The sequence below is a fragment of the Equus quagga genome, chromosome 2 (genome assembly GCF_021613505.1).
Source record: "Equus quagga isolate Etosha38 chromosome 2, UCLA_HA_Equagga_1.0, whole genome shotgun sequence".
Lineage (NCBI taxonomy): Eukaryota > Metazoa > Chordata > Mammalia > Perissodactyla > Equidae > Equus > Equus quagga.
Genome location: NC_060268.1, coordinates 72,044,594 through 72,072,270, shown reverse-complemented (window position 1 = coordinate 72,072,270; position 27,677 = coordinate 72,044,594). Strand labels below are relative to the sequence as shown.

Here is a 27,677-nt window from a genome sequence, read left to right as displayed (position 1 = left end):
AATAATGGCACAGATCAGACAACATACCCTGTTACCATGCGAACAGACTGGCAAAGACATTCTGCAGATTATATGAAACATATGAAAGGCAAAAGCAAGGAGGAAATTTCCTAAAATGAAAAAAGGGACTATACTAAAAGCATTAATTAAATTTTCCTAAACAAAACAGCCTGAATTTTATATTTAGCTGGCGTCAGGATTCTTTCTTTATTATATTATTACCTTTTTTTGTCCACAGGAGGCAAAGAAATGCTGCTGCTTTTCCACTTAACTTTGACATTCTCCTGGAAAACAGTTCTATTCAAGGCAATGAAATATCGTTCCAAGATGACTAGCCTCTGCTTGAGTCTCAGAGCTGAAAGGGTGGTGGTGGCTGACTGGATTGCCAGAGCTTGCTGCTCTTTAACCAACACAGAAAGACATTCCTTCAGTTCATTCACATCTAGAAAACAAGATAAGAAAACATCCAATCTCTCTGTATCTTGGGCAAAGTTGTTGTAATATTGATAAAATGGATGATAATAATAGGTAACACATGAGTGCTTACTATGTGCCAAAAACCATTTTAAGCACTTTACACATATTAGATAAGCCTCACAGCAACCTCAAGAGGTAGTAGTGTAAGTGTATTTTATGGAGGAGGAAAGTGAGGCACAGAGAACTTGCCCAAGGTGACCCAGATAAGTATGGCACATGAGACAGACCACTATTAGCCACCATAATACACCACCTCTCTGTAAATCTTGTATAAAACTTTTTAACACAAAATTATAAAGTCAGAACTTAGCAGCAGCACATTTTCTAGACAGAGAGAAAAACTCATTTTCATGTTATGAAACCAAATTCAAAATAAAAACAATGTTTCAATAAAATTGCTCAGCATACATGATTCATGAAAGGTAATACATTTACTGAAATGTTTTAGAGGAAGATAAAGCACCCAGTTAGAATGTGCAATGGGCAAGCGGTATTTCATCATACTGTTATCTCTACTGTATATGTCTGAAAATTTCCATAATTAAGATTTTTTTTTAAGAACCTACAAGATAATTACATGATGAAAATAATTCAAGGGATCCTGGTCTTCCAATTAAGCATAAGCTTGCCTTAAATTGACCTCTAAATTAAGTTAAGTTGCCCTCCCCGAATCCTTTAAATCAGTACAGCTCCCAGTGGTGGCAAGAGCAGGAGATATCTTGTGCTTGTGTTCTGTCTCTGATGTTTATTAGTCATGAGACCAATACAATCATCAGCCTGGCAGCCTCAGATCCTGAGAGACAACAGCCACACCCCTACTGACTTCCCTTGCATGGAAGACAGTGGTTTTCTGGCTACCCTTCACCTCAACATGCCTTTGCTACAGGAGAGACGGAGGCCATGGAAGGCATTAGAAGGATAGAGCTCACCACTCCCTACAGAGACCACTGGAGCAAAGACTCCCTCTCCGACCACAGGCACTATGGCACAGAGATGTGCGTTCAGGCACCAGTGGTTGGATGCTAGGTCTGAAAAGATCCACTAGCTAAGAGAGCTAACATACAGAACACTAGATGAACATGTTAAATTCCACATTGGACTCGAGATGGAGAGGTAGAAAGATTTACACACCAAGAAACATCCCTACCCTTCACCATCATCTTTGCAGTCACCCTTGGAACAGCACTGAGAGATGCCCAAGCACAGGGAACCTTCAGTGACATAGCCCTGTCAAGGATGGTTCATCTACACATCCCCCATGGGGAATTTCTTCCAGAAAACAAATCTAAGAAAAGGTTTACCTTCCTGAAGAAGGACTATGCTTTCCACTTTTAAATAATAATATGTCTCTCCTTTGCTTGGCTGCAAAGCCCATAGACACAGAAGTTCAAAGACAGCATCCTTGCCCTTAAGCATCTGTATGCTCCTCTTTGGATGTCCTGCCTCTGCTTACCTTGTCCCAGTCCTGACTGCCTAGTCCATCAGACATTTATTGTAGGATACTCTGAAACAAGTGGATGAGTAAATTACAAAACAGATAAAAAAATCATGGAGACCATGTGGGGAGCCAACAGAACTCCCAACTCCACTCGGCAGTAATAAGCTGCAGCAAACCCTTGCTCTGCCAGAGCAGTATCACAGAAAGCCAGCTTAACAGAGTATCAGAACATAACATGAAAATATCCAAGTTTCAATAGAAAGTCACTCACCACAACAAGAACCAGAAGGACCTCACATTGAATTTTGAAAAGACAATCAATAGAATGGAAATACCAAGATGAAAGAGATGTTATAAAAATCTGACAAAGATTTTAAGGAAGCCATGATGCAAATACTTTAACGAGCAATTACAGACTTCAAACGTATGAAAGAATAAAAAGCCAAAAACAAGAAAAAGAAGATTTCTAAAAAAGAAATAGAAATTTTAAAACTGAAAAATATGGTAATCAAAATTAAAAGTTCAGTGAATAACCTCAACACTAAAATTGAAAAAAAGAGCAAAGGATCAGGGAACAGAAAGACAGAAGTTGCCAAATCTAAATAACAAAATGAGAAAATACACAGGAAAAAAAGACTGACCTTAAAAATACAATAGAGGGGTTCAATAGGAGACTACATGAAGAAGAAAAAGAACTTGAAGACAGAGCAGTGAAACTCATACAATTAGAGCAACAAGAAGGAAAAAAATGAAAAAATGTGAAAACAGCTTAAGGGAATTAAAGTATAACATCAACTGGACTAACATTGGGGTCCCAGAAGAAGAAGAGAGAGAGAAAGGGGCAGAAAACTTCTATGACATAACAATGGCTAAAAACTTCCCTAACCTGAGGAAGGAAACATCAAGATCAAGGAGACCCACGGAGTTACAATAAGAAGACCTCAAAGGTATCATACCAAGACACTTTATAATTAAAATGTCAAAATGTAAAAACAAGGAGAGAATACTAAAAGCTTCAAGAGAAAAACAACTTGTTCCATACAAAGGAACCAGCATAAAAATATCAGCAGATTTTGAAGCAGGAACTTTGAAGGAGAAGAGAGTAGCACAATATACTCAAAGTGATGAACGGAAAAAACATCCAACTAAAAATACTCTACCCAACAAAGATATCTAGAATTGAAGGAGAGATAAAAGAGTTTTACAAACAAGCAAAGGCTAAAGGAGTTCATCACCACTAAAGTGGCCTTACAAGAAATGAAAAAGGTACTGCTTTAAGCTGAAAAGAAAGGGCACTAAATGGTAACAAGAAAATAGATGAAACTAAAAATTTCACTGGTAAACGTAGTCATATTGTAAAGTTAGTGGACTAATCAATTATAAAGCCAATATGAAGATTAAAAGACAAAAGAAATAAAAATAACTATGATTACAACAATTGGTTAAGGGATACACAAAATAAAATATATAAAATGCGATATCAAAGAAAGTGTGGGAAGGGGGAATAAAAATGTAGAATTTTAGAATGTATTCAAACTTATCCTATCAACTTAAAAACACTGCTATACAAACACATATACATATAAATATGAGTGTGTGTGTGTTTGAGAGAAGAAAACAGAGCCTTTAAAACAAAGGCTGTAATAAGAGACAAGGGAATTACAAAGTGATAAAGGGCTCAATGCAACAAGAGATAGAACATTTGTAAATATTTATGCACCCAACATAGTACCAATTAAATATATTAAACAAATCTTGACAGACCTAAAGGGAGAAAGAGACATCAGTAAAATAGTAGTGCAGACTTTAAAACCCCACTTACACAAAAGAACAAATCATACAAACAGAAAATCAATAAAGGAAGATCAGCCTTAAATAACACACAAGACCAGACATACTTAACAGATATATACAGAACATGCCATCCAAAAGCAAGAGAATACTCATTCTTCTCCAGAGAAAATAAAACATTCTATCAGGATAGATCCTATGTTAGGCCACAAAATAAGTATTAATAAAGTTAAAAAGACTGAAATCAAATCAAGCACCTTTTCCAACAAAAACATTATGAAAAAACAAGCCAATTACAAGAACACTGGAAAACTCACAAATATGTGGAGATTAAACAACATGCTACTGAACAACCAATGAGTCAATGAAGAAATGAAAACAGAAGTAAAAAAGTACCTTGGAAAATGAAAATGGGAATACAACAAACTAAAACTTATGGTATGCAGCAAAAGCAGTTCTAAGATGCAAGTTCATAGTAATCAATGCCTGCCTCAAAAAACAAGAAATATCTGAGGAGTGATGTCAGCATTATGAAGGAGTGAGTTCTCCCATTAGACTCTCCATCCAAAGATACAATGAAAAGGACATTCATATACGAACAGAGGACATTCACACAACACAAAAGACATCTGAGAGATCCACACAGCCATATGTCTGAAGGTGGAGGTGCTGGACCTCCAAGAGGAAATGGAAGGAGATAAGGTGAGCTCCTCTCCCTCCGCCAATGGCAGTGACCGAGGGCTCTGTAGCATGCAGCTCTGACAGCGGGAAGGGAGGTTCTCCATGGGAACACCATCACTCTCCAAGTTCCCTCACAGCCCAGGCTAAAGCCCCACACAGAGGTGAAAAGACACACAGAAGCAGGTGTGTATTCATCAAGGTAGCACCCTTGGAGAGCAGACAGCAAGAGCAGCAGTGAGAATGTCCCTGGGATCATGCAGGTGAAAGGAAAAACCACTCCCCAGAAACTGTGCTTCAGATTTACCAGTCAGCCAAAGTGCCGCACAGATACAAAAGAAGCCAGTAGCTGCAGCAAGTGAGCCACAAAACACGATGGGCTCAGAATACACACTGTTTGACCTCCACCAAGTGGCAGCAGGTGGAAGCTGTGACCAAGTACGATCACTGTGCACAGACACAAATACACTCCATCAAACAGTATGGAAAGAATATATTAATTCTCCAGACCCAATGGAAGATGGCAAGCACGCAGAAATCAATCCTGAAGACACAGAAATTTATAATCTAAATGACAGAAAATTCAAAAAAGCTATCATAAAAAAACTCAATGAGTTAAAGGAAAATGCAGATAGTTCACTGAAATCAGGAAATCTTCACAAAAGAGATTGAAACTATAGAAAAGAAGCAATCAGAAATTTTGGAGATAGAGAAACACAATGAGTGAGATAAAGAATAATCAGGACTCCATCAATAATAGAGCTGATATGACAGAGGAACAAATCAGCAGTCTTGAGGACAGAAATGCAGAACTGCTTCAGATGGAGGAGGAAAGCAAAGACTAAACAGAAATGAAGAAATTCTCTGAGAAATATCCAACTCAATTAGGAAATGAAACATAAGGATTATAGGTATTCCAGAGGGAGAAAAGAAGGAGAATGGAGCAGAAGCTTGTTCAAAGAAGTAATACCAGAGAACTTCCCAACATGGGGAAAGAGTTGGAAATACAAGAGAAAAAAGCTATCAGAACTCCTAATTATATCAATTTCAAAAGGCCTTCTCCAAAGCATACAGGGGTGAAGCTGACAAAAGATAATAACAAAGAAAAAATATTAAGGGCAGCAAGGCAGAAGAAAATAACTTAAAAAGGAAGCCCTATCAGGCTTTTAGGAGATTTCTCACAAGAAAACGTACAGGCTACAAGAGAGTGGAATGATATAGTGAAAATTTGGAAAACAAAAACTTTCAGCCAAGAATACTCTATCCAGTGAAAATTTCCTTCAGGTACAATGGAGAAATAAAGACTCTCCCAGAAAAAGAAAAGCAAAGGGAGTTCAGCAAAACAAGACACTGCGCACTACAAGAAATGCTCAAGAAGGCCCTCATACATGGAGAAAAGAAAAAGAAAGGGGTTACAAAGCCTCGAGCAAGTACATAAATAGGTAAATAAAATCAAGAAATTGCAGCCCTCTATCAAAACAGGTTACCAAACACCTAATTATAACATTAAAGATAAAGGAAAGGAAAACATCAAAAATTAATGTAATCTCATCATTTTAATGACAGACTAAGAACAAAAGATGGAATAAGCTGTGACAATAATAACTTAGAAAAGGAAGAGAAAGGGGCTAGAATTGGCATACTCTAAGAAAAAAACAGACAACCAGAAAATGAACTGTCTCATCTATGAGATTTTTTATACAAACTTCATGGTAACGACTAAACAAACAATTAAAATAGAGAAACAAATGATAAATAAAGAGAAAACTAGCAAAATCATCATAGAAAACTACCAAACTGAATTGGCAGTCTGAAATATATGGCTCAAGAAACAAGGGAAAGGCAGAAGAACCAGAAAATGAGCAATAAAATGGCAGCATTAAGCCCTCATATATCAATAATCACTCTAAATGTAAATGGATTGAATTCTCCAATCAAAAGATACAGAGTGGCAGGATGGAGTGAAAAACAAGAACTAACAATATGCTGCCTCCAGAAAACACATCTCAGCTCTAAGGACAAACACATGGCTCAAAGTGAAGGAATGGAAGACGATAATCCAAGCCAATGGCAAACAAAAGGAAGTAAGTGTTGCCATACTTATATCAGACAAAGTAGACTTCAAGACAAAACAGGTAATGAAAGACAAAGATGGGCAGTTTATAATGGTAACAGGATACTCCAGCAAGAAGACATAACACTTATAAATATATATGCACCCAAAACAGGAGCACCAAAGTACATAAAGAAACTATTAACAAACCTAAAAGATATATTAACAAAAACAGTAACAGTAGGGCACCTTAACACCCCACTTACATAAACAGATAGATCATTCAGACAGAAAGGCAACAAGCAAATAGTGGATTTAAATGGAAAACTAGACTAGATGAACTTAATAGATATACTTCATCCAAAAATAGCAAAATATGCATTCTTCTCAACTGCACATGGAATATTCTCAAGGATAAACAATACGTTGGGTAATAAGGCAAGCCTCAATAAATTTAAGAAGATTGAAATGATATCAAGTATCTTTTCCAACCATGATGCTATGAAAGTAGAAATCAACTACAGGAAAAAAGCTAGGAAAGTGACAAATACGTGGAGACTAAATACCAGGCTACTGTAAAATGAATGGATCATTGAAGAAATTAAAGGAGAAATCAAAAAATATCTGAAGACAAATGAAAATACTCCATACCAACTCATATGGGATGCAGCAAAAGCAGTCTTAAGAGGGAAATTCACTACAATACAAGCCCGCCTTAACAACAAGAAAAAGCTCAAATGAGCAATCTTAAACTACACCTAAAAGAATTAGAAAAAGAATAGCAAACAAAGCCCAAAGCCAGCAGGAGACAAATAATAAAACTTAGATCAGAAATGAATGAAATTGAAACAAACAAAAAAACAGTAGAAAAGGGTCAATGAAATAAAGAGCTGGTTCTTTGAGAAGATAAACAAAATTGACGAACCCTCAACCAGACTCACTAAAAGGAAAAGAGAGAAGGTTCAAATAAATAAAATTAGAAATGAAAAAGGAGAAATTACAATGGATACTACAGAAATACAATGGATTATAAGAGAATACTATGGAAAATAATATGCCAACAAATTGGACAATCTAAAAGAAATGGATACGGAGATCTCATCAAGATGGCGGCGTAGGCACACTCTGAACTCGTCTCCTCCCATGAACACAACCAGGTTACAACTATTTTTGGAAAAATTACCCTGGATAGAAAACTGAAACCTGGATAAAAAGAACCCTCAAAAAAAGGGACAGTCCTGACTGAGGTAGACGAGGCAGAAATTCCTTCTGGAGAGAAAAAAAAAGCCACCTTCATGAGCACTGGAGTTTCACACCTGGCGGGGGTGGGGAGCAACCCTAAGGTGTGCAGCCCTCCCTGAAGGAGTGATGTCCTGAGCAGGGCCCGATACTGCTAGAAGCATCCTTCAGACTCAGCACAACTGAGACAAGGGTCTTACTATCTAGCTTTGCTGGCTATTAACTAAAAGAAATGGATAAATTCTTAGATTCATGCAACCTCCCAGAAATGAATCAATAAGAAATAGAGAATTTGAATACACAAATCACAAGTAAAGAAACTGAAAACAGCAATGAAAAACCTCCCAAAAAATAAAATTCCAGATCAGATGGCTTCTCTGTAGAATTCTACCAAACATTCAAACAAGATTTAATACCTATCCCTCTTCAAACTCTTCCCAAAAAATTCAGGAGGAGGGAACACTTCCTAACACATTCCATGAGGCTAAGATCACCCTGGTCCCAAAGCCAGACAAGGACAACACAAAATAGGAAAACTGCAGACCAATATTGATGATGAACACAGATGCAGGAATTCTTAACAAAATACTGGCAAACAAAATGGAGTGATACACTGAAAAGATCATACAGCATGATCAAGCGGGATTTATACCAGGGACAGAGGGGTGGTTCAATATCCGCAAATCAATAAATGTGATACAGCAAATTAACAAACTGAGGAATAAAAACCACATGATCATCTCAATAGATGCAGAGAAAGCATCTGACAAGATCCAACATCCATTCATGATAAAAAAAAAAAATTCAATAAAATGGGTAGAGAAGAAAAGAACCTCAACATAACAAAGGACATTTATGACAAACCCACAGCCAACATCATACTCAACAAGCGAACGATGAAAACCATCCGTCTGAGAACAGGAATAAGATAGGGGTGCCCACTCTTGCCACTCTTATTCAACATAGTACTAGAGGTTTTGGTGACAGCAATCAGGCAAGAAAAATAAATAAAAGGAATCCAAAGGCAATAAAGAAGTAAAACTCTCCCTGTTGGCAGATGACATGATTCTATATATAGAAAACCCTAAAGAATCCACTGGAAAACTATTAGAAATATCAACAACTACAGCAAACTTGCAGGGTGCAAAATCAACTCAGAAAAATAAGTGGCATTTCTATATTCTAATAACAAACTAATGGAAAGAGAACTCAAGAATACAAGTCCATTTACAATCGCAACGAAAAGAATAAAGTATCTAGAAATAAATTTAACCAAGGAGGTGAAAGATCTATACAATGAAAACTATAAGACATTATTGAAAGAAATCAATGACAACATAAAGAAATGAAAAGATATTCCATGCTCATGGATTGGAAGAATAAATATAGTTGAAATGTCCACACTAACTAAAGCAATCTACAGATTAAGTGCAATCCCAATCAGAATCCCAATGACATTCTTCAGAGAAATAGAACAAAGAATCCTAAAATTCATATGGGGCAACCAAGGACCCCAAATTGCTAAAGCAATCCTGAGAAAAAAGAACTAAGCTGGAGACATCACAATCTCTGTCTTCAAAATATACTACAAAGCTATAGTGATCAAAACAGTACAGTACTGGTACAAAAAGAGACACACAGATCAAGTGAACAGAATTGAAAGCCCAGAAATAAAACCACACATCTATGGAGAGCTAACCTTCGACAAAGTAGCAAAGAGTATACAATGGAGAAAGGAAAGTGTCTTCCATAAATAGTGTCAGGAAAACTGGACAGCCGCATGCAAAAGAATGAGAATAGACCATTATTTTTCGCCATGCACAAAAATTAACTCAAAATGGATCAAAAACTTGAAGGTAAGACCTGAAACCATAAAACTTTCGGAAGAAAATATAGGCAGTATACTCTTTGACATCGGTTTAGAAGGATCTTTTCAAATACCATGTCTACTCACACAGGAGAAACAAAAGAAAAAAATAAATGAGTGGGACTTCATCAGGCTAAAGAGCTTCTGCAAGGCAAAAGAGACCAGGATCAAAACAAAAAGAAAACCCACCCAGTGGAAGGAAATATTTGCAAATCATATACCTGACAAGGGGTTATTTTCCATAACATATAACGAAGTCACATAACTCAACAACAAAAACAACCCAATCAAAAAAATTAGAGAATATGAACAGAGATTGTTCCAAAGAAGATATACAGATGGCCAATAGGCACGTGAAAAGATCTTCAACATCACTAACAATCATTAAGGAAACAAATCAAACCTACACTTAGATACCACCTTACACCCATGAGAATGGCTATAATCACCAAAACAAAATATAACAAATGTTGGAAATGTTGTGGGAAAAAAGGAACCCTCCTACACTGCTAGTGGAAATGCAAACTGGTGCAGCCACTATGGAAAAGACTAAGGAGACTTCTCAAAAACTTAAAACTAGAAACACCAGATCGCCCAGCTATCACACTACTAGGTATTCATCCAAAGAACTTCAAATAAACAATTAAGAGAGACTTTTACACTCCTATGTTCACTGCAGCATTATTCACAATAGCCAAGATGAGAAAGCAACCCAAGTGCCCATCAAATGAAGGATGGATAAAGAAGATGTGGTATCTATATACAATGGAATACTACTCAGCCATAAGAAAAAGACAAAATCATCCCATTCACAAGAACATGGATGGATGTTTAGGGTATTACGTTAAGCCAAATAAGCCACACCAAGAAAGACAAACACCATATGATGTCACTCATATGTAGAAGATAAACAAACACACAGACAAAGAGAACTGTTTAGTGGTTACCAGTGGGAAAGGAGTTAGGCCATGGGCACAAAGGGTGAAGGGGTGTATTTACATGGTGACTGACAAATAATGCAGAACTGAAATTATTATGACCCAATAAAAAATTAAAAGAAACAAGAAAAATCTCTAATAAGCAACCTAACTTTATATCTCAAGGTACTAGAAAAAGAACAAGTGCAGCCCAAAGTCAGTAGAAAGAAGGAAATCACAAAGATCAAAACAAAAATAAGTTAGAGAAGGGGCCTGCCCCATGGCCAAGTGGTTAAGCTAGCACACTCTGCTTCACTGGCCCAGGGTTTCACTGGTTCAGATCCTGGGCACAGACATGGCACCACTCATCAGGACATGCTGAGGCAGCATACCATATAGCACAATCAGAGGCACTCACAACTAGAATATACAACTATATACCATGGGGACTTTGGGGAGAAGAAGAAGGAAAAAAAGTTAGAGAATAAAAAGACAATAGAAAAGATCAATGAAACCAAGAGCTAGTTCTTTGAAATGACAAACAAAATTGACAAACATTTAGCTAAAGAAAAAAGAAAGAGGACTCAAAAAAATAAAATCAGAAACAAAAGAGACATTACAACTGATACCAAAGAAATACAGAAGATTATAAGATTATACTATGAACAATTATATGCGAACAAATTGAACAACCTGGAAGAAATGGATAAATTCCTAAAAATATATGATCTTCCAAGACTGAATCAAGAAGAAATAGCTAATCTGAACAGACTGATTACTAGCAAGGAGATTGAACAGGTAATCAAAACTTCCCAAGAACAAAAGTTCAGAACCAGATGGCTTTGCTGGTGAATTCTTCCAAACACTTCAGGAAAAATTAACAGCAATCCTCCTCAAACTCCATGATCAAGTGGGATTTATTCCAGGGATTCACAGATGATTCAAGATCAGCAAATAAATTAATGTGATTTAATATTAACTTAACAAAATGAAGAGTAAAAATCGTATGACCATCTCAATAAATGCAGAAACAGCATTTTACAAAATTCACCATCCATTTACCAAAAACACTCTCAACAAAGTGGGTATACAAAGAACGTACCTCAACATAATAAAGACCATATATGACACGTCCACACCTAATATCATACTCAGTCATGACAAGCTGAAAGCTTTCCCTCTAAGATCAGGAGTAAGATAAGGATGCCCACAATCACTATTCTTATTCAACATAATATTGGAAGTCCTATCCAGAGCAATTAGACAAAAAAAACAGAGAAAGATATAAAAGGCATCTGAACTGGAAAGAAATAAATCTGTCACTGTTTGCAGATAACAATATTATATAGGAAACCTTAAAGACACCACCAAGAAATTGATCAATCTAATAAACAAATTCAGTAATGTTGCAGAACACAAAATCAATACACAAAAATCTGTTCCATTTCTATACACTAATAATGAACTATTGGAAAGAATTAAGAAAACAATACTATCTACAATTGCACCAAAAAGAACAAAATATCTAGGAATTAATTTAACCAAGGAGGTGAAAGACTTATACTCTGCAAACTATAAGACATTGTTGAAAGAAATTGAAGACACAGATAAATGGAAACTTATTCTGTGCTCAAGGCTGGAAGAATTAATAGTGTTAAAATGTCCATACTATCCAATGCAATCTACATATAACAGGGAAATCACTTTCAAAATTCCAGTGGCATTTTTCATAAAAATAAAATAAACAGAGTCATCCCTGATGGCCTACTGGTTAAAGTTTAGCATTCTCACCACTTTGGTTACCCAGGTTCGATTCCCAGTTGCAGAACCATACCACCTGTCAGTTGCCATGCTGTGGTGATGGCTGACAAAGAAGAACTACAAGGACTCACAACTAGGATATACAACCATGCACTGGGGCTTTGGGAAGGGAAAAAATGTGGGGGAAAGACTGGCAACAGATGTTGGCTCAGGACAAAGCCTTCCCTGAAAAAGAAAAAGTTATATGTATAGAACAAACAATCCTAAAATTTGTATGGAACCACAAAAGACCCCTGATATCCAAAGCAATCTTGAGAAAGAAGAACAAAGCTGGAAGCATGAGGCTCCCTGATTTCAAACTATATTACAAAGCTCTAGTAAGCAAAACAGTACAATATCGGCATAAAAACAGACACACAGATCAACGTAACAGAGACCCCAGAAATAAATCCATGCATAAATGGTCAATTAATTTACAACAAAGGAGGCCCAAATACACAATGGGGAAAGGACAATCTCTTCACTAAATGGTGTTGTGAAAACTGGACAGCCAGTAACAAGCAAAAGAAGGAAACTGGATGACTATCTTATACCATAATCAAAAATTAACTAAAAATGAATTAAAGACTTGAATGCAAGACCCGAAACCATAAACCATCTAAAAGAAAACATAGGCAGTAAGCTCCTTGACATTGGTTTGGCAATGATTTTTGGATCTGGCAGCAAAAGCAAAATTAAACAAGTGGGACTACATCAAACTAACAAACTTCTACACAGCAAAGGAAACCAGCAACAAAATGAAAAGGCAATCTACCAAATGGGAGGAAATATTTGCAAATCATATATCTGATAAGGAGTCAATATCCCAAATATATAAAGAACTCATACAAGTCAATAGCAAAAGACTAAACAATCCAATTAACAAACAGGCAGAGGATCTGAAAAGATGTTTTTCCAAAGAAGACATACAGAAGCCAACATTCACATGAAAAGGTGCTGAACATCACTAATCATTAGGGAAACACAAACCAAAACCACAATGAGATATCACCTCACATCTGTTAGAAACGTTATTATCAAAAAAAAACAAGAAAATAACAAGTGTTGGCAAGGATATGGAGAAAAGGGAATGCTTTTGCACTGTTGCTCAGAATGTAAATTGGTACAGCCACTAAGGAAAACAGTATTTAGGTTCCTCAAAAAACTAAAAATAGAACTACCATATAATCCAGCAATTCACATCCAGGTATTTATCCCAAGAAAACAAAAAAACTAATTCGAAAAGATGTATGCACCACCATGTTCACTGCAGCATTATTTACAATAGTCAAGAAATGGATACAACCTAAGTGTCCACTGATGGAAGAAGAGATAAAGAAAATGTGGTATATATACAGAACGGAATATTATTCAGCCATAAAAAAAGGAATGAAATTTTGCTATTTGCAACATGAATGGATCCTGAGGGCATTATACTAAGTGAAATAACTCTGACATAAAAAGATAGATACCATATGATCTCTCTTGTATGTGAAATCTTAAACGAACAAAGAAAAAGAAAAAATCCAAGCTCACAGATATGGAGAACAGATTCGTGGTTGCCTAAGGTGGGGTGGAGGATGGGCAAAATGGGTGAGGGTGGTCAAAAGGTACAAGTTTCAAGTTATAAAATGAATAAGTCATGGGAATGTAGTGTTGTTCAGCATATTTGAAAGTAGCTAGGAGAATGGATTTTGAAGTTTCTCATCACAAGAAAAAAATATTTTTCTAACTGTGTGGTGATGGATGTTAACTGGACTGTTTTGGTGATCATTCTGAAATATATACAAATACTGAATCATTAAGTTGTACATTTGAAACTAATATAATGTTATATGTCAATTACATCTCAATTTAAAAAGTAAGAAAAAAAGTGAACACTTCAAGCATCTGTGGAAATATAACAGAAGATCTAACATTCTTGTCATTGAACTCCAGGTAGGAAAGAAAAGGGTGGGGTTGAAAATGTACTCTTAAGAAGTAATGGCTGCAAACTTTCCAAATTTGGCAACAGATGTAAATCTATACACCCAAGAAAGTCAGCAAACCCCAAACAGGATAAGTCCAAAGAAATCCACACTAAGACATCATAATCAAAGCTCTGAAAACTAGACAATGAAAATACCTTGAAAGCAGCCAGAGAAAAACAATAGTGGAATAACAATTCAAGTAACAGCAAATTTCTCATCAGAAATGATGCAGGCCAGCTGAAAATGGCAAAACATTTTTGAAGTGATGAAAGAAAAGAATCACCAACTCAGAATCTTAAAACCAGCAAAAGTATCCTTCAAGAAAGAAGGAGAAATCAAACATTCTCAGATGAAGGAAAACTAAGAGAATTTGTCACCAGCAGACCCACCCTAAAAGAATGGCTACATGAAGCTCTCTAAAGAGAATGGAAATGATAAAAGACAGAACCTTAGTACGTCAGGAAGAACACAGTAAGTAACATATGGGTAAATACAACAGGCTTTTCTTCATCTCTTAACTTTTCTAAATTATGTTTAAAGATTCAACCAAAAATTACAACTTTGCCAAATGTGGTTATAAGTAAGTGCAAAGGATATATTCAAGGCAATGATATTACAAAGAGGAAAACATAAAGGGAGGCAAGGTTTCTGTATGTCTCTCAAACTGGTAAAACGACACAACCATAAGAGTGTGGTAAATTATGTGTATATGATGCATCACCTAGACAAACCACAAGAAAAGCTAACAAAAGGAAACATTCAACAGCACTGCAGACAAATCAGAATGGAATTCTAAAAATGGTCAAGTAAACCACAGGGAGGCCACAAAAACCAAAGAGAGAAATGAAAAACAGAGCAAAAAGAAAACAAAAAATAAAATGGCAGTCTGAAGCCCTAATATATCAATAATTACATTAAATTAAATGCAAACAGTCAAAATACACCAACTAAAAGACAGAAATTGGCAGAAGGGACTAAAAAACATGACCTCCATATATGCTATCTAAAAGAAAGTCACTTCAAATAGGCAGATTGAAAGTAAAAGGATCAGAAAAAAATAGTTTGCAAACATTAATCAAAGGAAAGCAGGAGTGGCTATATTAATATCAAATAAAGTAAACTTCAGAGCAAAGATAATTACCAGGAACACAGAGCAACAGTACAAAATAAGAAAACAGTCAACCCACCAATAAGACATAATAATTCTAAATGTGCATACACCAAACTGCAAAACATGTGACCACAAAATAACAACTGAAAACAGAAAAACACATTCAACTCTTATAGTTGGATACCTCAACATCTATCTCTCAACAACTGACGGAACAGGGAGACAGAAAATCAGCAAGGATACAAAAGACGTCAACACCATCAAGCAACAGGATCTAATCAACATGTTGAGAACACTCCAGCCAACAACAGCAGAATACGCAACCATTTTAAGAACCCACACAACAAATTCCAAGATAGATCATATCCTGGGCCACAAAACAAACCTCAACAAACTTAAAAGTAAAATCATATGGAGAGTGTTCTCCAAAACAATGGAAACAAACCAGAAATTGGTAACAGAAAGATAACAGGAAAATCTCAAAATTATTGGGAACTAAACACACTCCTAAATAATCCATGAGTCAAAGAGAAAGGAAAATCAAAAATGTACCAAACTGAATTAAAATGCAAATACAACAAATCAAAATGTGTGAGAAGGGCCAGCCCCATGGCCAAATGGTTAAGTTTCCATGCTCTGCTACGGCGGCCCAGGGTTTCATCAGTTTGGATCCAGGGAGGAGACTAAGCACTGCTCATCAAGCCATGCTGAGGCAGCATCCCACATAACACAACTGAAAGGACCTACAACTAGAATATAAAAGTATGTACAGGGGAGTTGTGGGGAGAAGAAGACAACAAAAAAGATTGGCAACACACGTTAGCTAGTGGCCAATCTTTAAGAAAAAAAGTGTGAGAAAAAGTCAAAGCAGTGATGAGAGAGAAACATACTAAGTGGGTCATTAGAAACGTGAGAAACTTACAAATTAATAAATATAAGCTCCCACCTCATCAACCAAGAAAAAGAATATCGAAATAAACCAAAAAGTAAGTAGAAGGAAGGAATTAATTTAAAAAAAACAAAAGCAGAAACAATGAGAAGAAAAATGGAAAAACAATAGAAAAAAAATCAGTGAAGCAAAGACCTGATTCTTTGAAAAGATCAATAGAACTGACATACCTCTAAGCAAAACTGACCGAAAAAAGAACAGACATATATTACCAACATCAAGAAAAACACAGGCTCTGCAGATATCAATAAGATAATCAGGAATTACTAGGAACCACTCTACACACATATATTTGACAACTTAGACAAAATGGACTGATACCTTGAAAACTACAAAACTCAGCAAATATGAAATAAACCACTTGAATAGCTGTCCAACTATTAAGAAAACTGAATTCACAAATTTTAAAAATCCTGAAAAGGAAAACACCAGACCCAGTCAGCTTCACTGGAGAATGCTACCAAACATTAAAAAAGAATTAACATAGATTCTAAACAATCTCTTCTGCAAAACAAAAAAGGGAATACCTCCCTATTCATTTTAAGAAACTAGTATTAGCATGATATCAAAACCAGACAAAGGCAGTACAAACAAGGAAAATCACAGAATACTATTGTAATGAATTGAGGCACAAAAATTCTTAGCAAAATACCAGCAAATAGAATTATATGAAAAGAATTATACATCATCCCCAAGTGTTGTTTACTCCAGGAATGCAAAGTTGGTTCAACAGTTACAAACCAATCAGTGTGAGGGGTCAGCTCAATGGTTAAGTTTGCACGCTCCATTTCGGCAGCCCAGGGTTCACAGGTTTGGATCCTAGGTGCAGACCTAGCACTGCTCATCAAGCCACACTGTGGCAGCATCCCATATAAAATAGAGAACGACTGGCACAGACGTTAGCTCAGCGACAACAGTCCTCAAGCAAAAAGAGGAAGAGTGACAACAGATGTTAGCTAAGGGCCACTCTTCCTCACCAAAAAACAAAGTGAAGCAGGGTGATTTCTCATACTAACAGACTACAGGAAAAAAAAAATCACATGACGGCAAATCAGTCAATGTAGAAAAATCATCTGGCAAAATTCAACACCAACCCATGATCAAAACTCTCAGGAAACTGGAATAGACAGGAACTTCATCACCTTTATAAACAGCATCTACAAAAACCTATGCTAACATGATACTTAATGATGAAAGACTGAATGTCTTCCCCCTAAGATCAGGAATAAAGTAGGGATGTTCACTCTCACTACTCTTATAAACATAGTACTAGGAATTCTAGCCAGAATAATAAGGCAAGAAAACGTAATAAAAGGCATATAGATTGGAAAGTGAGAAATAAAACTGTCTCTGTAGAAAATCGCAAGGAATTTATCAAAAAAACCTCCTAGAACTAAGATGTCAGTTCAGCAAGGTTGCAGGATACAAGATAAACATCTAGAAATAAACTATATTTCTGTATACTAGCAATGAACACATGAAAAGCAAATTACACAAAACTTATTCAAAAATTTATATGGAAAGGCAAAAGAACTAGAATAGCCAGAACAATGGGGAAGAAGGAAAACAAAGTGAGAGGAATCAGTCTATCTGATTTCAAGATTTACCCTATAGCATAGTAATCAAGCGTGTGGTATGGGGCAGAGAGATATGCATATGAATCAGTGGAACAGAACAGAAAACCCAGAAATGAACCAAACAAATATGCCCAACTAATTCTTGACAGCATTGCAAAAGCAATTCAATGGAAGAAAGACAGCCTTTTCAAAAAATGGTGCTAAAGCAAATGGATATCTACAGAGAATGAAAAAAAAGAACCTTGACCTAAACCTCACATTGCACACAAACTTTAACTCAAAATGAATCAGGAACATAGATGGAAAACATAAAACTATAAAACTTTTAGATAAAACATAGGAGGAAATCTTCTGGCTCTAGGGCCCGCCCCTGGAAACCACTGTTCTGTTTCCTGTCTTGAGAATTTTGTCTTGTCTTATGTCAAATAAGTAGAATTGTATAATATTTGGTTTTTTTCTTTCCTTTTTAAGGCTGAGTAAACCTTTTGATTTAACCCAATCAAAAAATGGGCTGGAGACATGAACAGACATTTCACCAAAGAAGATATACTGATGGCCAATAGGCACATGAAAAGATGCTCATCATCGCTGATCATCAGGGAAATGCAAATCAAAACTACACTAAGATATCACCTTACACCCGTTAGAATGACAAAAATATCTAAAACTAATAGCAACGAATGTTGGAGAGGTTGTGGAGAAAAAGGAACCCTCATACACTGCTGGTGGGAATGCAAACTGGTGCAGCCACTATGGAAAACAGTATGGAGATTCCTCAAAAAACTAAAAATAGAACTACCATACGATCCAGCCATCCCACTACTGGGTATTTATCCAAAGAGCCTGAAGTCAGCAATCCCAAAAGTCCTGTGCACCCCAACGTTTATTGCAGCACTGTTTACAATAGCCAAGACGTGGAAGCAACCTAAGTGTCCAGCAACAGACAAATGGATAAAGAAGATGTGGTACATATATACAATGGAATACTACTCAGCTGCAAAACAGAACAAAATCATTCCATTTGCAATAACATGGATGGACCTTGAGAGAATTATGTTAAGTGAAATAAGCCAGCGAGAGAAAGATAATCTGTGTATGACTCCACTCATATGAGGAATTTAAAATTATGGACCAAGAACAGTTTAGTGGATACCAGGGGAAAGGTGGGGTGGGGGGTGGGCACAAAGGGTGAAGTGGTGCACCTACAACATGACTGACAAACATTAACATACAATTGAAATTTCACAAGATTGTAACCTATCAATAACTCAAAAAAAAAAACCTAAAAGAAGACATTAATAACACAATAATATTAGGGAACCTCAACACTTGACTAACATCAATGGATAGATCATGCAGATAGAAAATCAACAAGGAAACACTGCAATTAAAAGAAAAGCTAGACCAGTTGAACTTAACACACACATACAGAACACTCCATCCAAAAACAGCAGAATACACATTCTTCTCAAGTAAGCATGAAACATTCTCAAGGATACACCTTGTGTTGGGAAACAAGGCAAGCCTCAATAAATTTAAGATGATTGAAATAATAACAAGCATCTTTTCCAATCACAATGCTATGAAGCTAGAAATGAATTACAAGAAAAAAGCTGAGAAAGGGATAAAGATGTTGAGACTAAACAACATGCTATTGAAGAACCAATGTATCATTGAAGAAACTAAAGGAGGAATTAAAAAATATCAGGAGACAAATGAAAATGAAAACATACCATACCAACACATAGAGGATGCAACAAAAGTGGTACTAGGAGGGAAATTCATCGCATTACAGGTTCACCTTAAGAAACCAGGAAAATCCAAATAAGCAATCTCAAACTACACCTAAATGAATTAGAAAAAGAACAAACAAAGCTCAAAGTCAGCAGAAGGAGAGCAATGATAAGAATCAGAGCAGAAATAAATGCTATTGAAAGAAAAAAGGCAGTAGAAAGGATCACTGAAACAAAGAGCTGGTTCTCTGAGAAGACAAACAAAACTGACAAATCCCTAACCAGGCGTTGAATGAAAAAAAAGAGAGAGAGTTCAGTTAAATAAAATTAGAAATGAAAGAGGAGAAATAAGAACGGATGCCAGAGAAATACAAAGGATTATAAGAGAATACTATGAAAAGATATATGCCAACAAAATAGATAATCCAGAAGAAATGGATATTGTTAGACTCTTACAATATCCCAAAGCTGAATCAAGAAGAAATAGAGAACCCAAAAAGACCAATCACCAGGAAAGAGATTGAAACAGTAATCAAAAGCATCCCAAAAAGTAAAAGCCAAAGACCAGAGAGCTTCCCAGGAGAATTCTACCAAACTTTCAGAAAGATTTAATACCTATCCTTCTCAAGCTATTCCAAAAAATTAGGGAAGATGGAACACTTCCTAACACATTGTACAAGGCCAACATCACTCTGATACCAAAGCCTGAAAAGGACAACACATAAAAGGAAAACTACCAGGCAATATTGCTGATGAACATAGATGCAAAAATCCTCAACAAAATATTGGCAACCCAAACACAGCAATACGTCAAAAGGATCATACATCATCATCAAGTGGGATTTATACCAGGTACACAGGAATGGTTCAACATCCGCCAATCAACCAATGTGATACAACACGTTAACAAAATGAGAAATAAAAACCACATGATCAGCTCTATAGATGCAGAGAAAGCATTTGAAAAGATCCAACAGCCATTTATGATAAAAACTCTTAACAGAATAGGGATAGAAGGAAGTTACCTCAACATAATAGAGGCCATATATGTCAAACCCACAGCCAATAATATATTCCATGGGGAAAAACTGAATGCCATCGCTCTGAGAACAGAAACCAGACAAGGAGGCCCACTATCACCACTCTTATTCAACACAGGACTGCAGGTTTTGGCCAGAGCAATTAGTCAAGAGAAAGGAATCCAAATAGGGAGTGAAGGAGTAAAACTCTCGCCGTTTGCAGATGACATGACCTTATATATAAAAAACCCTAAAGAATCCATCAGAAAACTATTAGAAATAATTAACAACTACAGTAAAGTGGCAGGGTACAATATCAACTTACAAAAATCATTTGCAGTTTTATACTCTAATAACAAACTTACAGAAAGACAACTCAAGAACACAATTCCACTTACAATCACAACAAAGAGAATAAAATATCTAGGCATAAATTTAAGCAAGTAGATGAAGGACTTATACAATGAAAACTATAAGACACTATTGAAAGAAACAGATGATGTCAAAAAGAAATGGAAAGAGATTCCAAGCACATGGATTGGAAGAATAAACATAGTTAAAATGTCCATACTACCCAAAGCAATCTACAGATTCAATGCAAGCCCAATCAGAATCCCAGAGACATTCTTCATGGAAATAGAACTAAGAATCCTAAAATTCATATGGGGCAACCAAAGACCTCGGATTGCTAAAGCAATCCTGAGAAAAAAGAACAAAGGTGGAGGCATCACAATCCCTGACTTCAAAATGTACTACAAAGCTATAGTGATCAAAACAGCATGCTACAAACAGCCACAAAGATCAATGAAACAGAACTAAAAAGCCCAGAAATAAAACCGTTCATCTACGGACAGCTAGTCTTCAACAAAGGTGCCAAGAACAAAGAATAGAGAAAAGATAGTCTCTTCAACAAATGGTGTTCGGAAAACTGGACAGCCACATGCAAAACAATAATGGTAGACCACTATCTCACCATACACAAAAATAAACTCAAACTGGTTCAAAGACTTGAAGATAAGTCCTGAAACCATAAAACCCCTGGAAGATAATACAGGTAGTACACTCTTTGACATCGAACTTAAAAGGATCTTTTCAAATACATGTCTTCTCAGAGAAGGGAAACAAAAGAAAAAATAAACAAGTGGGACTTCATCAGACTAAAGAGCTTTGGCAAGGCAAAAGAAACTAGGATCAAAACAAAAAGACAGCCCACCAATTCAGAGAAAGTATTTGCAAATCATATATTTGACAAGGGGTTAATCTCCATAATATATAAAGAACTCACACAACTGAATAACAAAAAACCCAACAGCTGGATCAAAAAATGGGCAGAGGATATGAACAGATATTTTCCCAAAGAAGATAAATAGATGGCCAATAAACACATGAAAAGATGTTCCACATCACTAATCATGAGGGAAATGCCAATCAAAACTACACTAAGATACCTCTTTACACCTGTTAAAATGGCTATAATCACTAAGACTAAAAACAACAAATGTTGGCGAGGTTGTGGACAAAAGGGAACCCTCATACACTGCTGGTGGGAATGCAACTGGTGCAGCCACTATGAAAACAGTAGGGAGGGAGACACCTCAAAAAACTAAAATTAGAAATACCTTATGACCCAGCTATCCCACTACTGGGTTTCTACCCAAACAACTTGAAATCAACAATCCCAACTAACAATATGTATCCCTAATTTCACTGCAGCACTCTTCACAATAGCCAAGACATGGAAACAATCCAAGTGCCCATCGACCAAGGATTGGATAAAGAAGATGTGGTGTATATATATATATATGTATATATACAATGGAATACTACTCAGCCATTAAAAAAGACAAAATCATCCCATTTGCAACAACATGGATGAACCTGGAGGGTATTATGCTAAGTGAAATAAACCAGACTGAGAAAGACAAACACCAGATGATTTCACTCATATGTGGAATATAAACAAACACATAGACAAAGAAAACAGTCCAGTGGTTACCAGGGGAAAGGGGGTAAGGGTGAAGGGGGTGAAGGGGAGCACTTTTGTGGTGACAGACAAGAAATAATGTACAAGGGCCGGCCCCATGGCCAAGTAGTTAAGTCCGTGCACCCAGCTCCAGTGGCCCACAGTGTTGCCAGTTCAGATCCTGAGTGTGGGCATAGCACCACTCATCATGCCATGCTGAGGTGACGTCGCACACGGCACCACCAGAGGCACTCACAAGTAAAATATACAACTATGTACTGGGGGGCTTTAGGGAGAAGAAGAAGAAAAAGAAAAAATGATTGGCAACAGATGTTAGCTAAGGTGCCAATCTTTAAAGAAAAAAAAAAAAAGAACGTACAACGGAAATTTCACAACAATGTAAAGTATTATGAACTCAATAAATAAAAAATAATTTAAAAAACACTCCATGACCAAAGAAACCCTCCATCTGTGGTATCTAGAAAATGAATGCCAGATCAAGCTTTCCAAAGTACCAGAATCTCAGTAGATCACAATACCTGGTTGCTTGCCCCACACCCAGCTCTCTAAGATTGATTTGGCTCTATACGCAGGTGCAGGCGTTTCTTCTTCATCCTTTTTCTCTTTGTCATTCAAATCTTCTTTCTTTGTTCCACTTTGAGTATCAACACCATCATCTAGAAAATTAAAAATTAAAAAAAAAATCTATAAATTGCTTTCCAAAATGTAACATCCACTTGTCAGTCTCTTCATGAATGTCACTCCCAGAAATGGAAAGGTTAAGTTACAACACTTATCATTAACTGAATGTTTGGTGATTTAAAAAAATTAAATCAATCATCACCACAACAGGTACACTGTGAATGTTACTAAGTAATGAATAAAAAATTCATTACTTACTAAGTAATGCATGGCCCAGTGACCCTTATAATAAAGAAGTCAATATATCACTCAAATTCTTCTTTGAAGCATGTCTTCCAAAATATTCCCTCAATTCTCCAATACATTTCACAAAGAAGTTAGTCTTTGAAATTTATCTACTTGAATTTTCCATTAATTGCTTTTATCCAACAATACCCAATTGCAGTGTGTCCATGGGAAGGAAAGATATGGCATGAGAGTATGATTCGAACATAATTTTTAGGGGGCCGGCCCCATGGCCTAGTGGTTAAGTTCGCATGCTCCGCTGCGGCGGCCCAGGGTTTCACTGGTTCGGATCCTGGGCGCAGACATGGCACCACTCATCAGGCCACACTGAGGCGGTGAGGTGTCCCAAGTGCCACAGCTGAAAGGACCCACAATCAAAATATATACAACTATGTACTGGGGGGATTTGGGGAGAAAAAAAGAAGGAAAAAAAAAAGATTGGCAACAGTTGTTAGCTCAGGTGCCAATCTTAAATAAATAAATAAATAAATGTTTAACTCTATACATTGCCCTACTTCACCACCAAGTGAGAACCACTGCTACACAGGGCCACTACCATTCACAGAGTATAATTTAGGAGCATTGGGACACAAAAGAAAAGTTGAAAACCATGACTTTTGGCCACTGACAATTTAAAGTTTCAATTAAGAACAAATGTCATGGAACTCCATACATATCAAGCGAAGAGAGGACTGATCTGAACCTTGAAGTGTAATCATGTCCTATCCTAGAAGGCCCTTACTAAATGAATTTTTTAAATGACATAATTAGAAGTACACATCTAAATGTGTGAAAGAGATTACATCGTATTACAAACAGTAGGGATATCTAAAAATATCTAAAACCAACAGGGACAAATATTCAAGAAACTCCTACATTCTATAGAAAAATATCAGACATCCAATAGAGGGAGTCCCAAATGGCTAACGCTATGAAGAGATACTCAAACTCATGTTTAGAAAAATATAAATTAAAACAATAAAATACTACTTTACACTCATCAAATTGGCAACTGTTAGAAAGCTAAAACATAAGTTCCAAGATAGGATTTTTTTTTTCCTTTTTCATCTGGTTTTGTTCATTGATATATCCCAAGTGCCAAGAACAACACATGCCAGAGAGTAAGCCCTCGATGATATGTTCAATAACTAAATGATGCCAAGTGTTGATAGAAAGACAGGGCTCGAGACACAAATCTTCAGGCACAGCTGACAGGAGGGCAGATCCTGCAGCCAGACTGGACAGTAATCTAGTGTGACTGAGTTATATGGAACGTCCTCCAATCCCCTCCAGGGGTTATGCCTGCAGAGCTCTCGCACAGGTCACATTTAGGAGGATGCAGAGGACAGAAAGCCACAGCAGTCATACCTGCCATGGATACAACTTAAAAATACAGTGCTGAATGGCAAAGGGAACAGACTCGGGTTAAGGAACCACAAATTCCATTTACACAAATTAAAAATTCATGCATGTTGAACACTAGTATGTTTTATAGTGACATAAAAACAAAAGGATACACAAATACAGCCATGCACCACATAACGATGTTTCAGTCAATGACAGACCGCATATATGACAGTGGTCCCATGAGATTAGTACCATATAGCCCACATGTGTAGCATGCTATACCATCTAGGTTTGTGTAAGTACACTCTATTATGTTCACACAATGAAATCGCCTAATGATGTATTTCTCAGAACGTGTCCCCGTCGTTAAGTGATGCGTGACTGTACAATATAAAAGAAAACATTTAAAAAGATGGATTTGGATATTGGTGTGCCTGGAACTGGGGAGTGTAATTAACTCAACTCTCTGAGGCCCAAGAAAGGGTCCTCGTCACTGGTACACTTCATGTGTCCCATTCTTCCAATCTCCTGCCACAGCTGTTCTTAATGGCACCTCTCTTGTTTACGTGTTTACAGAAATATCCAACAAGCTCCTGGGAATTAAATAAGATGTTTTTTGCAATGTGTACATCTTTATACATTACAAATGTAAAATCACATAGCACCTCTAAATTAAGCACTGCAGATTTGCTTAAATCATAGAAAAAGTCAGGGTTGGAATCAGGTTCTCAACCTGAACTGTACACCAGAAGCATGGGGTGAGGGAGATACACACGCACGCATGCACATGCACACACACACACGCACACACGCATGCACGCATGCATGCATTTTTAATTTCAAGCCTGAATTCTATCGTCTGAGATTTTGATTCAGTTGATCTGGAATGTGGCCTAGGCAGTAGCATTTCTAAGTTCCCAGGTACATCTAATATTCAGCCAGGATTAAGGGCCACTGACATAGAAGATAAAACATTACTAAGACAACGCAAATGTAACTGACTAAACAACAATGGTAGTTTTGGATACCAGCGCCACTCTTAATGTAACAAATTAAGGCCACAGAGAAGTAAATAAAGCTTTTTTAAAAAAAATAGGACATTCAGATATCACCTTATATCCATTAGAATGGCTATAATCACCAAGATAAGAAATAACAAATGTTGGAAAGGATGTGGAAAAAAGGGAACCCTCATACACTGCTGTTGGGAATGCAAACTGGTGCAGCCACTGTGGAAAACAGTAAGGAGATTTCTCAGAAAATTAAAAATAGAAATACCATACTTATGCACCTCTATGTTCACTGCAGCATTATTCACAATAGCCAAGATGTGGAAGCAACCCAAGTGCCCAACGACCAATGACTGTATAAAGAAGCTGAGGTATACATACACAATGGAATACTACTCAGCCATAATAAAAGACAAAATCATCCCATTTGCAACATGGATGGACCCTGAGGGTATTACGTTAAGCAAAATAAGCCAGATACAGAAAGAGAAATACCGTATGATTTCACTCATATGTGGAAGATAAACTAACACATGGACAAAGAGAACTGATTAGTGGTTACCAGAGGGGAAGAGGGTTGGGAGGTGGACATAAGGGGTAAAGGGGCACATTTATATGGTGAATGACAAATAATGTACAACTGAAATTTTACAATGTTATAAACTATTTTAACCTCAATAAAATAAAAAGAGAGAGAGAGACTGAAAACTGCACACACACAAAATTATAACGTAGCAATTCTGGAAGTCAGCTTCTTCACCCTCCTTAGTGTTTGCTTTTGTTGCCTACTCTGGGTTGTAGTTGTTTTGTTTGTTTATCGACTTTCTTAAGATATTTTTGTAAAGACTATTTTTTGTCATGTGTGGAAAAGGCGAGGCTGCAACAGAAGATGGTTTTGATGCACCAGCCTCTGGGTTTTGGGCCCAGTGCTCTTCTACTGGGCCACTCTGTGGCCCACACCTCTATCACAACAAAGATCCTAATCCCCAGGGTTGTAGGGAAAACACCTGCTGGGCAGCTGAGGGAACAGCAGAGGTTAATTCAAGACCAACTTAAGTCCAGGGTACTTAAACCCTATAAAGTAACCTTTGCCACGTGGGCAGCCCCTAACATTGACCAAATACTGATTTGAGGTTCTCTGGAGGAAAAACAAAATTAAATTGGAACAAAACTCCACAATTTGACCCAATTGGGACTCCAAAGTTTACTGAAAGAATTTATGCAACAAAAAGATAAAAGGGCTTTTATGCCTCTATGATACAGGTTCTGAATTAACTTTAATATCTGCTGAAATGCACCAATTGGCAAACCTTCATGGATTTAAATCAATACTGGGGCTCAAATTACACTTATACCTGGAGATCCCACTAAATTTAAACAATGTATCCCCTATAATCTTAGGGGAGTTACTACATATAATCTAGGGGACAAATAGGTGTGTCTCACCTTAACCAGCAGAACTATTGTCTTGCCTAAATTCCTACAGTTATAGCACTCACTGCCCTACGATATCCCATAGTGAACATCCACCCTGACACAATGAGTAATAAATTAAAATTAAGTCTTTAGAAATTACAAATTGGCTTGACAAATATGGGACCTGTTATGAGTTGAATCATGTCCCCAGAAGATGTTAGAAGTCCTAATCTCCAGTACCTGTGAATGAAACCTTATTTGCAAATAAGGTCTTTGCAGATGATCAAACTAAGATGAGGTCATCAGGGTGGACCCTAATCCAATATGACTGGTGTCCTTACAAAAAGAGGAAATTTGAACACAAATAGATATGCACAGAGGAAAGAATGTGAAGA

General features: G+C 36.7%; 1 protein-coding gene across 7 annotated transcripts in view; it reads right to left on the bottom strand.

Moving 5' to 3' along the window:
* Positions 1–27,677, bottom strand: part of HERC2 (HECT and RLD domain containing E3 ubiquitin protein ligase 2) — a 270,577-nt gene that overhangs the window by 195,616 nt on the left and 47,284 nt on the right. For 6 of the 7 annotated variants that reach the window (XM_046653926.1, XM_046653932.1, XM_046653929.1 and 3 more), the window contains exons 4-5: positions 23,122–23,259; positions 223–442 (exon numbers count right to left, since the gene is read on the bottom strand). In XM_046653926.1, the coding sequence (XP_046509882.1) occupies positions 223–442; positions 23,122–23,259 (358 nt within the window). Of the gene's footprint in view, positions 1–222; positions 443–23,121; positions 23,260–27,677 lie in introns of those variants that run through there. The other variant, XM_046653933.1, reaches the window with a different exon arrangement.